Source organism: Chiloscyllium plagiosum, unplaced genomic scaffold (assembly GCF_037043375.1).
Source record: "Chiloscyllium plagiosum isolate Xiang-an unplaced genomic scaffold, Cpla_swu_hap1 HiC_scaffold_44, whole genome shotgun sequence".
Taxonomy (NCBI): Eukaryota; Metazoa; Chordata; class Chondrichthyes; order Orectolobiformes; family Hemiscylliidae; genus Chiloscyllium; species Chiloscyllium plagiosum.
Genome location: NW_028270182.1, coordinates 19,099,435 through 19,113,491, shown reverse-complemented (window position 1 = coordinate 19,113,491; position 14,057 = coordinate 19,099,435). Strand labels below are relative to the sequence as shown.

The window sequence follows — 14,057 nt, the reverse complement described above, 5'->3', positions numbered from 1 at the left end:
ATACACTAACTGCCTACGGTTCGGCAACACAGAAGTGAGGAGGATTATCGCTCCTCCTCCGATTCTAGATCGGATCCTGCCTGATTCCGGATTGATACTGTTCCAATTCCGGATGGATACCCTCCCAATTTGGATCAAAGCCACTCTGATTCCGGATTAAAACTATTCCGATTCTGGGATGTTGCCGCTCTGATCCTGGTCGGTGTGGGTTACCTGAACGTGAAGTGCAGGATAGTCTGAATGGAATTCCCACCTCCGGTCGACACATCTCCCTGGAAGCCGGGTAACAGCGGAATGACAATGTACACACGGTATGTCCTCTTTGCACTGCAGACATTGGAGTAGGAGAGGAATGAGAGTCATTCTGAGGGAGGGGGTAAACTCAATTCAATCAGACTCCAAAATCACGAGATGAGCGCAGGGCCGTGGGCCCTCCCTGTTTGACCAGTCCCATTCACACTGGGGTAGCTGTATCCACCGGAAATGCTCTTTCTCCATTTTGCTTTTCACTGATGTGGACAGAGCTGCTCAAGGATTTACTGCCCGTCCCTAGTTGCCCCCTGAGAAGGTGGTGGTGAGCTGCTTCTCGAACTGCTGCAGTCCATGTGCTGTGGGTAGACCCACAGCGTTCCCACAGGGAGGGAGGGAGACCCAGTGACACTTCAGGAGCAGCAATATTCCCAAGTCAGGATGGGGAGTGGCTTCTCAGGGATAAGGCAGTGTCCCCATGTATCTGCTGCCCGTGTCCTTCTGGATGGTCATGGCCCTGGGTTTGGAAGGTGCTGTCGAAGGAGCTGTGATGAATCTCTGCAGTGGTGGGGGTGTCTGAGGTGGGGGGGTGGAGTCTGAGGTGGGGGAGAGTTTGAGGTGGGGGAGATTTTGAGGTGGGGGGGGAGTTTGAGGTGGGGGGGAGTTTGAGGTGGGGGGGAGTTTGAGGTGGGGGGGGGAGTTTGAGGTGGGCGGGGAGTTTGAGGTGGGGGGGAGTTTAAGGTGGGGGGGAGTTTAAGGTGGGGGGAGTTTAAGGTGGGGGGAGTTTAAGGTGGGGGGAGTTTGAGGTGGGGGGAGTTTGAGGTGGGGGAGTTTGAGGTGGGGGGAGTTTGAGGTGGGGGGGAGTTTGAGGTGGGGGGGAGTTTGAGGCGGGGGGAGTTTGAGGTGGGGGGGGAGTTTGAGGTGGGGGGGGAGTTTGGGGGGGAGTTTGAGATGGGGGAGATTGAGATGGGGGAGTTTGAGGTGGGGGGGGAGTTTGAGGTGGGGGGGAGTTTGGGGGGGGAGTTTGAGATGGGGGGAGATTGAGGTGGGGGGGGGAGTTTGAGGTGGGGGGAGTTTAAGGTGGGGGGAGTTTGAGATGGGGGGAGTTTGAGATGGGGGGAGTTTAAGGTGGGGGGAGATTGAGGTGGGGGGAGATTGAGGTGGGGGGAGATTGAGGTGGGGGGAGATTGAGGTGGGGGGGGAGTTTGAGGTGGGGGGGAGTTTGAGGTGGGGGGGTAGTTTGAGGTGGGGGGGGAGTTTGAGGTGGGGGGGGAGTTTGAGATGGGGGGGAGTTTGAGGTGGGGGGAGTTTGAGATGGGGGAGTTCGAGGTGGGGGGGGGAGTTTGAGGTGGGGGGAGTGGATGTCTGTGGATGTGGTGTCAATCCAGCAGGGGCTACTTTGTCCTGGATGGAGTTGAGGTTCCTGAGTGTTGTTGGGGCTGTGCCCGTCCAGGCCACTGGGGAGTATTCCCTCACACTCCTTACGCTGAGAGTGGACAGGCTTTGGGAGTCAGGAAGTGAGTTCCTCACCACAGTGTTCCTCACCCCTGACCTGCACCTGTAGCCACTGCTGGGGGTAAATGTTTCCTTATATCAATCCAGGCAAAAAGCAGCAAACTCCAAGGAAGGGAAGCTTGATGCTCAACATTCTGAGAGAGGATGAAGGGGGATCTTCCCGGATGCTCCGGTCAATGTGACTTGTTAAGGCCGGGTTTAGCCAAAGAGCGATATTTCAGAAGCACGTTGGGGAGACAGAGAGAGGGAGGGAACCGGGCAACTTTGTAGCTTAATGTACGGCTGCCAGGCTGGGGGATGGGTTGGGGGTGGGGGGTGGGGGGGGAGTGAGAAGAGATGGGGGGTGCTCAAGAAACTGGAATTGGAGGAGGACAGAGATCTCAGAGGTTTCTGGGGGATGGAGGAGGATCCAGAGATAGGGAGGAGGGGTAGGGGATGGAGGGGTTACAGAGAGAGTGAGGGGATCTAGGGGGCTGGAGGAGGTCCCAGAGATAGGGAGGGGGTGTCGGGGGCTGGAGGAGGTTACAGAGATAGGGAGGGGATGTAGAGGGCTGGAGGGGGCTACAGAGATAGGGAGGGGGTGTAGGGGCTGGAGGGGGTTACAGAGATAGGGAGGAGGAGTAGGGGATGGAGGGGTTACAGAGAGAGTGAGGGGATCTAGGGGGCTGGAGGAGGTCCCAGAGATAGGGAGGGGGTGTCGGGGGCTGGAGGAGGTTACAGAGATAGGGAGGGGATGTAGAGGGCTGGAGGGGGCTACAGAGATAGGGAGGGGGTGTAGGGGCTGGAGGGGGTTACAGAGATAGGGAGGGGTGTAGGGGCTGGAGGGGGTTACAGGGATAGGGAGAGGATGTAGGGGCTGGAGGGGGTTACAGGGATAGGGAGGGGTGTAGGGGCTGGAGGGGGTCACAGAGGTAAAGAGGGGTGTAGGGGCTGGAGGGGGTTACAGAGGTAGAGGGGGTATAGGGGCTGGAGAGGGTTACAGAGATAGGGAGGGGGTGTAGGGGATGGAGGAGGCTACAGAGATAGGGAGTGGGGTGTAGGGGCTGGAGGAGGTTATAGAGGTCGGGAGGGGGTGTAGGGGCTGGAGGAGGTTGCGGGGATAGGGAGGGAGTGTAGGGCCTGGCGGATTTTACTGAGATCGGGAGGGGTGTAGTGTCTGCAGGAGGCAACAGAGATAGGGAGGGGGTGTTGGGGCTGGTGGGGGTTACAGAGATAGGAAGGGGTTTGGGGCTGTAGGTGGTTACAGAGATAGGGAGCAGGTGTAGGGGCCTGGAGGAGGTTACAGAGATAGGGAGGGGTGTAGTGGCTGGAGGAGGCAACAGAGATAGGGAGGGGGTGTAGGGGCTGGAGGGGTTATAGAGATAGGGAGGGGGTGTAGGGGCTGGAGGAGGTAATTGGGGTTTGGGGTGAGGCGAGAAAGTAGTGACAATGTGAAACCCGACCCGTAGAAAGTTGCAGCTTCCCCGCTCAGTGAGCTCTCATTCTGAATCACTGACCTGAGATACAGAGTGAGCCAACAGCGTGGGTTCAATTCCCACACCAGCTCAGGTTACCACAAAGGACTCTCCTTCTCCACCTCTCCCCTCGCCCGAGGCATGGTGACCCTCACGGTCAAACCCCCTCCAGTCGTCTCTCTCAAACAGGAGAGCAATCCCAGAGCCCTCTGGGACTGTCGCACCTTTCCCTATGATATTATTCCTGAGGGAAAGCGTGCTGGATGTTGGGTATCACACATGGGAGTGGGACTGGGCATTTTCAGATGGTCCCTGACCTGTGGGCTTTGAGGATTCGCTCCACGATAACATCTCCAATCTGGTTGTAGACACTGCGATCATCAGCACAGGTGATGAAGAACTGATTCTGGAAACAAAACAAGACAGCAGGGGGTCAAACACAATAAAACAGACTCACACCAAGCAGTTTGTGGGACCTGGTACACCAACACGGGGAGATCATAGAACCCCTACAGTGTGGAAACAGGCCATTCAGCCCAACAAGTCCACACCGACCCATTCCCCTACCCTATTGCGCTACATTTTCCCCTGACTAATACACCTAACCTACACATCCCTGAACACTACGGGCAATTTAGCATCGTCGATTCACCCTGACCTGCACATCTTTGGAGTGTGGGAGGAAACCGGAGCACCCGGAGGAAACCCACGCAGACACGGGGAGAACGTGCAAACTCCACACAGACAGTGGCCCGAGGCTGGAATCGAACCCAGGTCCCTCACGCTGTGAGGCAGCAGTGCTAACCACTGTGCCACCCATGGATCGTTGTAATCCATGTGCTGTAGACAAACCCCCTCGTCCTGTTCGGCAGCAAGTTCCAGAAATTTGACCCAGTGACACTGAGGGAACAGCGATATATTTCCAAGACAGGATGGTGCCTCTTGTCTGCAGTTGTAACACTGTCTCCCTTGGTCTGTTCAGTTACCATGTGCACTCAGTATGCCCTGGACATAAACAGAACTTTTCTCCGTCCCTAGCTACATGTGACAATAATAAATCCAATTGAATGAGGGCCTTGCAAGGGAACTAGAAGGTGGTGGTGTTCCCATCTATCTACCGCCCCTGTCCTTCTAGATGGTGGAGGTTCTGGGTTTGCTGTCTCAGAAACCTGGGTGAATTTCTGCAGTGCATCTGGTAGATTATGGTACACACTGCTGTTACTGAGCATCAGTGGTGCAGGGAGCAGATGCCAAGTGGGCTACTTTGTCCTTGAGTGGTGTCAAGCTGCTTGAGAGTTGTTGGAGCTGCCCCCATCCAGGCACGTGGGGAGGATTCCATCAGACTCCTGACTTGGGCCTTGTAGATGGTGGACAGGCTTTGGGGAGGTGGGTTACTCACTGCTGAATGGTGCGGATGGTGGAATGATAGTTAACTGTTGGGCTGAATGATCTGCTTCTGTCTTTTCAAAACTGTTTTTTTAAGACGACCCAGCACGTCCCTTGAATCGAGGGGATCACTCATCGTTTCAGAGACAGGTCAAAGGTCATTGCTGAGCGTTCTGTCAAGAGTCTACGGAACAATCACCGGTTGAAGACGTGAATAAGGTGAACGAGCAGTTAAGTTTTACCTCAATGTATATGAAATACTGACTGTCACGAATCACATCTAAGTACGCGTTGTAGATGGAGTTTTCACTGGAACCTGCAGACCAGCATTCCACTGACCGGAGAACCTGAAAAAGGAAGTGCTCATGACAAAAATTTCAATATTTAATACTGTTTTCTGTGAGGAGTCCAACATTCACAATCTAAAAATAATTGTGAATCCTTCGATACACAGCACAGGTAGGAGCTGTGTATAAACCTCATATCAACGGGGAAGGTAGACACAGCCAGCAATCCCCATCCCATACGGAGTGTATTGACGGAGGGAGGCCCTTTGCCCCTTCAAACCTTTGGACTGCGCAATTCCGATCATGCCAGACTTTGTCCGCTTTAATCCCAATATCCAGACACGGTCTGTCAGCAGACTCCCAGTTTCCAACTGAGCCACAGACAGGAATTGGGATGGGATGCAGGTGGATCAAGGGAGAGAGATCCAGATTTCCGCTCCCCTTTTTGTGGGAGTTCCTGACACCAGCCCTGCAAGAGCTAGCTCAGGCTTTAACTCTGGGCCCCCTTGTTCCGGAAATTTCCATTCCCACCAGAGGAAGCAGCTTCTCCCTCTCTCTACGTTCAATCGAGGGCTCATTTGATGGATATGAAAGATCTTTGGACTGTTACTAATTCTCCTTGTACCAATACATGCCCTTCAATCGGTTTCACAAAAACAGAGTGTTTCGTCAAAAAAAAGAGAAACAGAAATTGTTGGAGAAATTCCGCTCGCCCGGCAGCACATCTGGAGAGAAAACACAGAATCGTACTTCTTCAGAACTGCATTTGGTTATTGCTGGACGCGGGATTTCATTCGACTGAAAACTACCTTCCACATTGCTACCTTAACAGAAAAACAGGAGTGGCCTTTCAGCCCCTTTAGCCTGTTCCGACATTCAACAAAACCATGGCTGGTCTGTGCCCGAACTCCAGGCCTTGCCCCTGGGCCCATTGTCTTGTTACATAGAGGCCTGAAGGAGCCATTGAGAACCTTGAGCCATTGGCTCCAGTGAACAAGGATGGACAAGTTGAGAGTTTCTCCATTTTGCCTTTCTCCTTCCCCGTGACGTCCTCCAGTCTTGAACACTGTCCCTCTATCTTCTAATTAGTATCACGGAGTCTTACAGTACAGAAGGAGGCTATTCGACCCATCGTGTCCATACCAGCTTCTGAAAGAGCTCCTCATCCCCATCTCCACAGCCCTCTAACTTCATCACTTTCAAATATACACACAACTCTCTTTCGAAACCTCCGATGGAGTCTGACTCCACCACTCTCCCAGGCCGTGCATTCCAAAACCTAACAACTCTCAAAGTAAAGTTTCCTCATCTCACTCCTAGCTCTCTTGCTGAAAAGCTTCAACTCTGGACACACCAATCAGAGGAAACGGAATATTCTTTACCCTGTCAAAATTGCTCACAGTTTTGAATACCTCAATAAGGTCACCTCCTAATCTACTCTGTTCCAAAAAGAATAAGTCATGATGTCGAGGCGCGGGTGTTGGACTGGGCTGGACAAGGTCAAAAGTCACATGACACCAGGCTACGGTCCAATTGGTTTTGGTTGAAATCACAAGCTTTCGGAGCGCTGCCCCTTTGTCAGGTGAAGTGGAGGGAAGCGCACAGGCACAGAATTTATCAGCGGAGGGAACAGTGCTAGATAAATCCCGGTAATGAAAGAGTGTCAAAACTGCGTACAAATGGTGTGAGCAGAGTGACGACAAGCTGAACATCAAGTCTCTGCTGGTGATCAGAAGTGTCCAATGGTGTGAGTGCAGCGTCAACAGCTGACTAGCAAGCGAAGGGTTGGTATACGATCCGATTAACTGAGGCAGAGTTCCCTTTTGCGAAAAATGTCGGCTCTAACTCGATTTCAAGGTCACGGCATCTGCTGTCGAGCTGGTGTAGGAGATGATTGAGGAGTGTGCGAGAGATGTGCACAGCGCAGTCTCTCAGCATTGCGTGTTGTGGATCAAATTGAGCGGGTTCAGGATCTGTGGTCCTTGCAGAATCTGCTCTGCTTTCTTGTGTAATTATCTCTCTCTGCCGCAATTAATCAGATTAGAGGTCATCCCCTTCACGTGCGATTCAGCTGTCGTCATACGGTGTTGTGCGCCATCTGACTTTGGAGAAAGTGAGGACTGCGGATGCTGGAGATCAGAGCTTAAAAATGTGTTGCTGGAAAAGCGCAGCAGGTCAAAGGAGCAGGAGAATCGACGTTTCGGGCGTAAGCCCTTCTTTGATGCTGCCTGACCTGCTGCGCTTTTCCAGCAACACATTTTTAAGCTCTGACTTCTGACTTTGTCCAAGAAGGATAAGCCCGATCTCCCTAACCTTACCTTGTATCGAAAATCCTTCATCCCTGGTACCATTCCAATAAATCTCTTTTGAACTCTCCAGGGCACGAACATCCTTCCTCAGATAAAGTTAGCCAGAACTGAACACAATACTCCAAATGTGGCCTGACCAATGATTTGTACAGATGGAGCATCAGCTCCTAGCTTTTGTACTCTATGCCTCTATTTATGAATCCAAGGCCTTATAACGACTGTTTCAACTTGCCTGGCCACCTTCACAGAACCCCGAGATCCCTGTACTCCCCTCAGAGTTGTCCCATTGAACCTGTAACGTCTCTCAGTGTTTCTTCAACCAAATTGCATTACCTCACATTTCTCCGCATTGAAACCCACCGTTTGACCAACTTGTCAATGCCCCTTTGAAGTCGATTAGCATCATCCCCCCCAATTCAGTATTCTCCCCAGCTCAGTATCATCTGCACGTTAGGGATTTTGCGCTCGACACCCACCTCCCCCACATCACTGATATAAATCAGACAAAGCAAGGGTCCCCACACCAATCCCTGGGGAACATCACTTTCAACACATCTCCAGTCTGAGAAATGCCCATCTACACCTACCCTCCCTTTTGCCAACTTCTCATCCATGCTGCCAAGGACCCATCAATCCCAAACATTTCTAATTTGTTAACCAATCTGTCACGTGGAACTGCATCAAGTGCTTTCTGAAAGTCCAAATATATAACATTCACAGCATTACCCTCAGTGGTTAGCACTACTGCCTCACAGCGCCAGGGACCTGGGTTTGATTCCAGCCTCGGGCAACTGACTGTGTGGAGTTTGCACGTTCTCCCAGTGTCTGTGCGGGATTCCTCCGGGTGCTCCAGTTTCCTCCCACAGTCCAAAGATGTGCAGGTTAGGGTGAATTGGTCATGGGAAATTGCCCATAGTGTCCAGGGTCGTGCGGGCTCGGTGGATTAGCCGTGGGAAATGCAGAGTTATTGGGATTGGTTGGTGGGGGTGGGCCTGGGTGGGATGCTGTTCGGAGGGCCGTTGAGGACTGGATGGGCCGAATGGCCTGCTTCCACACTGCAGGGATTCTCTGAATGATCCACTCCATGGGTGACCTCATCAAATACTCAATTGAATTTGTCAGACGTGACTTGCCCTTGACAAAGTCATGTTGACTGTCTCATATTAACTTATTTTTCTCTCAGTGCATGTACCTTAGCCTGTATTATGGCCTCCATCAACTTGCCCACTACTGATGTCAAGCTGACAGGTCGATAGTTTCCTAGGTTATCCTTCATCCCTTTCTAAAGCAACAGTGTCACTTTTACAATCCTCCACGTACCCGGGACTAACCCTGTAATCAGACAGATCTGGAAAATATCTGTCAACTGCTCTGCAATTTGTTCCTTTAACTCTCTCAGTAATCTCAGATACACCCCACTTGATCCAGGCGACCTCTCTACTTGGAGTGCTGCTAGTGTTTTCAGCACCTCCTCTTCATCTGTCACTGTACTCTTCAGTTGGTCAACGGCCATGTTTTCAACTAGCCCATTCTAATTTGAGAAGGACAGAAGCAAAATATTCCTTCAGTACCTCGTTCAATCCTTTCATTCAGTGAGCAGCTTACCCTGCTTGTACCTTACAGGCCCACTCTATCCTTCTCACGGTGGCACAGTGGTTAGCACTGCTGCCTCACAGTGCCAGAGACCCGGGTTCAATTCCCGCCTCAGGTAACTGACTGTGTGGAGTTTGCACGTTCTCCCCGTGTCTGTGTGGGTTTCCTCCGGGTGCTCCGGTTTCCTCCCACAGTCCAAAGATGTGCAGGTCAGGTGAATTGGCCATGCTAAAAATTGCCCGTAGTGTTAGGTGCAGCGGTAAATGTAGGGGAATGGGTCTGGGTGGGTGCGCTTCGGCGGGTCGGTGTGGACTTGTTGGGCCGAAGGGCCTGTTTCTACACTGTGAGTAATCTAATCTAATCTAATCTTTTATTATTAATACGCTTGACAAACATTTGACTATTTATTTTAGCGCATACTTTCCTCATGCTCACCCTCATCCTTCCTTATTCCTTCCTGTCTCCTGCATTTGAGATATTTTTCCTGATTTCTATTGCGACTAATATTCCGGAATGCATCATATTCCGCCTCTTTCTCCATTACTGTCGAGTCAAAGAGGACACGGAGTCTACACAAACCCTCCGACCAGCATCCTATCCAGATCCAGCCCCCTATTGTATCCCCTTAACCCCACGTTTACCATGGCTAGTCCACTTAACCTGCACATCCCTCGACACTAACAGGATAATTGAGCATGGTCAATCTACCCACCGTGCACACTTTGAATTAGAGTCAGAGAGTCCTCCAGCTCAGAGACATGTCCTTTGGCACAAACTGGTCCATGCCGACCAAAATGTCCATCCACGCTAACTCCATTACCCTGCACTTGGCCCATGTCCTTCTAATCCTTCCCTATCTATGTATTTGTCCAACTGCCTTTTAAATGTTGTTAATGTACCCGCCCCAACCACTTCCCCTGGCAGCTCATTCCATCTGCGTACCACCCTCTGGGTAAAAACGTTGCCCCCTCAGGCTCCCTTTTATTCTTTCCCCTCTCACCATAACCTGATGCCCTCTAGTCCTCGATTCCCCAACCCTGGGAAAAAGACTGAGTGCGTTCACTCTATTTATGCCTCTCATGATCTTATACACCTCTATAACATCCCCTCCTCAGTCTCCTACGCTCTAAAGAAAAAAGTCCTCATTTGTCCAACCTCTCCCTGGAACTCAGTCCCTTCAGACCTGGCAACATCCTTGTAAACCTCCCCTGCACACTGTCCAGTTTAATAACATCCTTCCAATAGCAAGGTGACCAAACCTGAACACAGTACTCCAAGCATGGCCTCACCAATGTCCTGTATAACTGCAACATAACTTCTATACTCAATGCCCTGACTGATGAAGGCCAGTGTGCCTAAAGCCTCCTTCCCTGCCCTGCCTACCTGGGACTCCACTTTCAGAGAACCCTGCACCAGCACCTTAAGGCCCTCCCATTCACCATGAAACTCCTACCTTGATTTGACTTTCCAAAACGCAAGACCTCACACTTATCTATATCCATTTGCCATTTCTCGGCCCACTTCCGCAGTTGATCAAGGTCCTGCAGTAATTTCTGATAACCTTCCTGTGGGAATTGTGAGAGGGAACCGGAGTACCTGACGGAAATGGGCAGAACACACAAACTCCACACAAATAGCGCCCCCCAAGAACATGGTCCCTGGTGCAGTGAGGCAGCAGTGCCAACCACTGAGACACCTTGTTGCCCTGATGTTGTCTCAAGCTGTTGACTGTAGTCAAATTTCAAACCATCACAGCAATTTATCCTACAGGAAGAAAGAATGCTAATTGGCTGACAAGTCAACTCTGATTGGTGCTGGCATTATCGTGGAGAAATCAACATCTCCCACACCCTCCTGGACAGTGACAAAAAGAGCACAGAGTTCATCTTATGGACCACTGGCCCTTATCTACAGGGGCCCATCCTCTGCACACGCAAGAAATACACCCAAGGCCTTGTGCCATTTTGAATTATCCAGGAACCTATCGTGCCCCTTTGCTTTCTCCATGGCAGTACCTCAGCCAAGCAGAATCAATCTGCCACACCCCCTTCCTTCCTGTGGGAAGAACGTACTTTGGAATTTGGCACTCTTGCATTGTGTCCTGATGAGCGAGCAATGAGAAGCTTCAGGAACAATGGGTTGCCCCTCAGTTACATAGACAGATAGGAGCAGGGGATATGCTGCAAGGACACTTCCTGTTTGAGCTACTCACCTGAACGTTAGCTGGGACACAGCCCGGGATGAGGAATGGAAGATTGTCAGCTGTGGTGTGAGATTTCGGCAGCAGGTAAGGGAAGCAGGAAGGTTTGTACTTTGGCTTCACGGTCTGAAAAATGAAAACAAATGCAAACATTTCCCACAATTCCTTCCGACGTATTGTCCACTGCATCAACCGAAGCAGGCTGAACCTGTGCCAGACTGACAGGGAACGGGAGTATCCTGCAGCTGGTCCATTTTCTGGGATTGTCACCACGACCCGTGAGAAAGGGGCTCACCAAGCTTCCCACAAATGGATAAAGGATTCCCGTTCCTCAGTGTTCCGGGGTTGTTCTCCTTTCTCCATGGAAAACACAGTCATTAAGCACTGCAGCCTGGAAGAGGCCCTTCCACCCATTGCGTCCATGCTAGTCAACATGTGCCTATCTCCCCCAATCCCATTTCCCAACATTTGGCCTGTAACCTTGCCCGCTATGGTGTTTCAATTGCTCATCTGAATGCTTTGGATACCTCAGAGATTTCCACTTACTCACTACCATCCTGATAAAATAAATTCTCCTTAAATTCTCTCAAAACCTCTTGCCCTTCACCTTAAATCAGCATTCCCGGGTAACTGGCCCCTCTGTGAAAAGTCTAATTCTATCTGTGCCTGTTATAATTTTATACCCCTCTATCAGTTGCCCTCTCAGCCCCCTCTGCTGGGAGGAAGTTAACTGAGCCCACCCAGTTCCTCTTCCATCGCTGGAATGTTCCATCCCAGGCAACATCCCGGTGAACCCTCTCTGCACTGTCTCCAATACAGTCACATCCTTCCTGTTATACGGCGACCGGAACTGCACACAGTGCTCCATCTGTACTCTCATACAGCTTCCTACTCTTGTATTCAATGCCTTGACTAATAAAGGCAAGTATCCCAGATACCTTCGTAATCAGCTTAATCGACCTGTCCCACTGTTTTCAAAAATCTACGGTCATGTCCAGCAAGGCCCCTCTGTACTTTCTGGGGTTTTACTGTGGAATGTGTGCTCCCTTACCTCATTCGTCCTCCAATTTGAACCTAGTCTATTTGCAGGATTAAACTCCAGCTGCCATTGAACTGTCCATCTGTAGCCTAAATCTGTACGTCTCACTATACACCACACCAATTTGTGTGTCATCTCTCCACACACATTTGTATCCAAGTCATTAACGTACAGACAGTCATTGAGATGTACAGCATGGAAACAGACCCTTCAGTCCAACTCGTCCATGCCGACCACATATCATAAATTTATCTCGTCCCATTTGTCAGCACCTGGCCCATATCCCTCCAAACCCTTCCTATTCATATGCCCATCCAAATGCCTCTTAAATGTTGCAATTGTACCAGCCTCCACCACATCCTCTGGCAGCTCATTCCACACACGTATCACCCTCTGCATGAAAACGTTGCCCCTTAGGTCTCTTTTATATCTTTCCCCTCTCACCCTAAGCCTATGTCCTCTAGTTCTGGATTCCCCCCACCCCAGGGAAAAGACTTTGCCTATTTACCTTATCCATGCCCCTCATGATTTTGTAAACCTCTATAAGGTCACCCCTCAGCCTCCGACGCTCCAGGGAAAACAGCCCCAGCCTGTTCAGCCTCTCCTAATCACTCAAACCCTCCAACCCTGCCAACATCCTTGTAAATCTTTTCTGAACCCTTTCAAGTTTCACAACATCTTTCCGATAGGAAGGAGACCAGAATTGCACGCAATATTCCAAAAGTGGCCTAACCAACATTCAGGTGTGATAGAGAACAATATAAAAGAGAGAGGGGAATTGCATCACGATAAGGGAGAATATTACAGCTGTACGGAAGGAGGACATCTTGGAGGACTCAGCCAGCAAGGCCTTATGTGTAGAGCTCAGGAACAGGAAGGATGCAATCACTTTGATGGGATGGCACGGTGGCTCAGTGGTGAGCACTGCTGCCTCACAGCACCAGGCTCCCAGGTTCGATTCCAGCCTTGGGTGACCATCTGTGTGGAGTTTGCACATTCTCCCAGTGTCTCCAGGTGCTCTGGCTTCCTCCCACAATCCAAAGATGTGCAGGTCAGGTGAATTGGCCATGGGAAATTACCCATAGTGCTTAGGTGTATTAGTCAGAGGGAAATGGGTCTGGGTGGGTTACTTTTTGGAGGGTAAGTGTGGACTGGTTGGGCCGAAGGGCCTGTTTCCACACTGTGGGGAATCTAATCTAATCACATCAGGCTTCCCAACAGCCAGTAGGAGATAGAGGAATAGATATGTGGCGAGATTATGGAAAATGTGAAAACCACAGGTTATTCTGGTGGGTGATTTTAACTTCCTGTATATTGACTGGGACTTAGATGAGGGTTAAGTTGTTTGGTGTATCCAGGATGGTTTTTTGAAACAATATGTAAATAGTCCAACTCAGGAAGGGGACATGTGAGACCTGGTATTGGGGAATGAGTCCGGGCAGGTGGTTGAAGTCTCAGTAGGGGAGCATTTCGGGAACAGTGACCATAATTCTGTAAGTTTTAAGTTATTTATGGATAAGGATAAGAGTAGTCCTTGGGTGAAAGTATTAAATTAGGGGATGGCTAATGAACACAATATCAGCAGGAACTGGGGAATGTAGATTGGGGCAGCTGTTTGAGGGGAAATCCCCCACATCTGGCATGTAGGAATCTTTTAAAGGTCAGTCAATTAGAGTTGAGGACCAACATGTTCCTGTGAAAATGGAGGATAAGACTGGCGAGATTTGGGAACTTTGGATGACAAGAGAATTTGAGAGCTGAGTCCAATAGAAAAAGGGAAGTATACACAAACTAAAGAGAGACAGAGCCCTCGAAAAATGCAAGGATAGCAGGAAAGGACTCAAACAAGGAATTTGGAGGGATAAAAGGGGCCATGACTTGCCTTTAGCAAACAGGATTAAGGAAAATCCCGAAGTGTCTTATCCATATATAAGGAGCCAGAGGGTAGTTCTGGAAAGGGTAGGTCCATTCAAGGATAAAAGAGGAAATGTAAGCATGGAGCCAGAAATGGGTGAATCCTTAACA

The 14,057-nt window shown here is 50.4% G+C and overlaps 1 protein-coding gene across 2 annotated transcripts in view; it reads right to left on the bottom strand.

Moving 5' to 3' along the window:
- Nucleotides 1-14,057, bottom strand: part of LOC122544415 (phospholipase D2-like) — a 111,842-nt gene that overhangs the window by 16,030 nt on the left and 81,755 nt on the right. For both annotated transcript variants that reach the window (XM_087983039.1, XM_087983040.1), the window contains exons 17-20: nt 11,006-11,119; nt 4,847-4,951; nt 3,536-3,624; nt 214-327 (exon numbers count right to left, since the gene is read on the bottom strand). In XM_087983039.1, the coding sequence (XP_087839165.1) occupies nt 214-327; nt 3,536-3,624; nt 4,847-4,951; nt 11,006-11,119 (422 nt within the window). The remainder of the gene's footprint in view (nt 1-213; nt 328-3,535; nt 3,625-4,846; nt 4,952-11,005; nt 11,120-14,057) is intronic.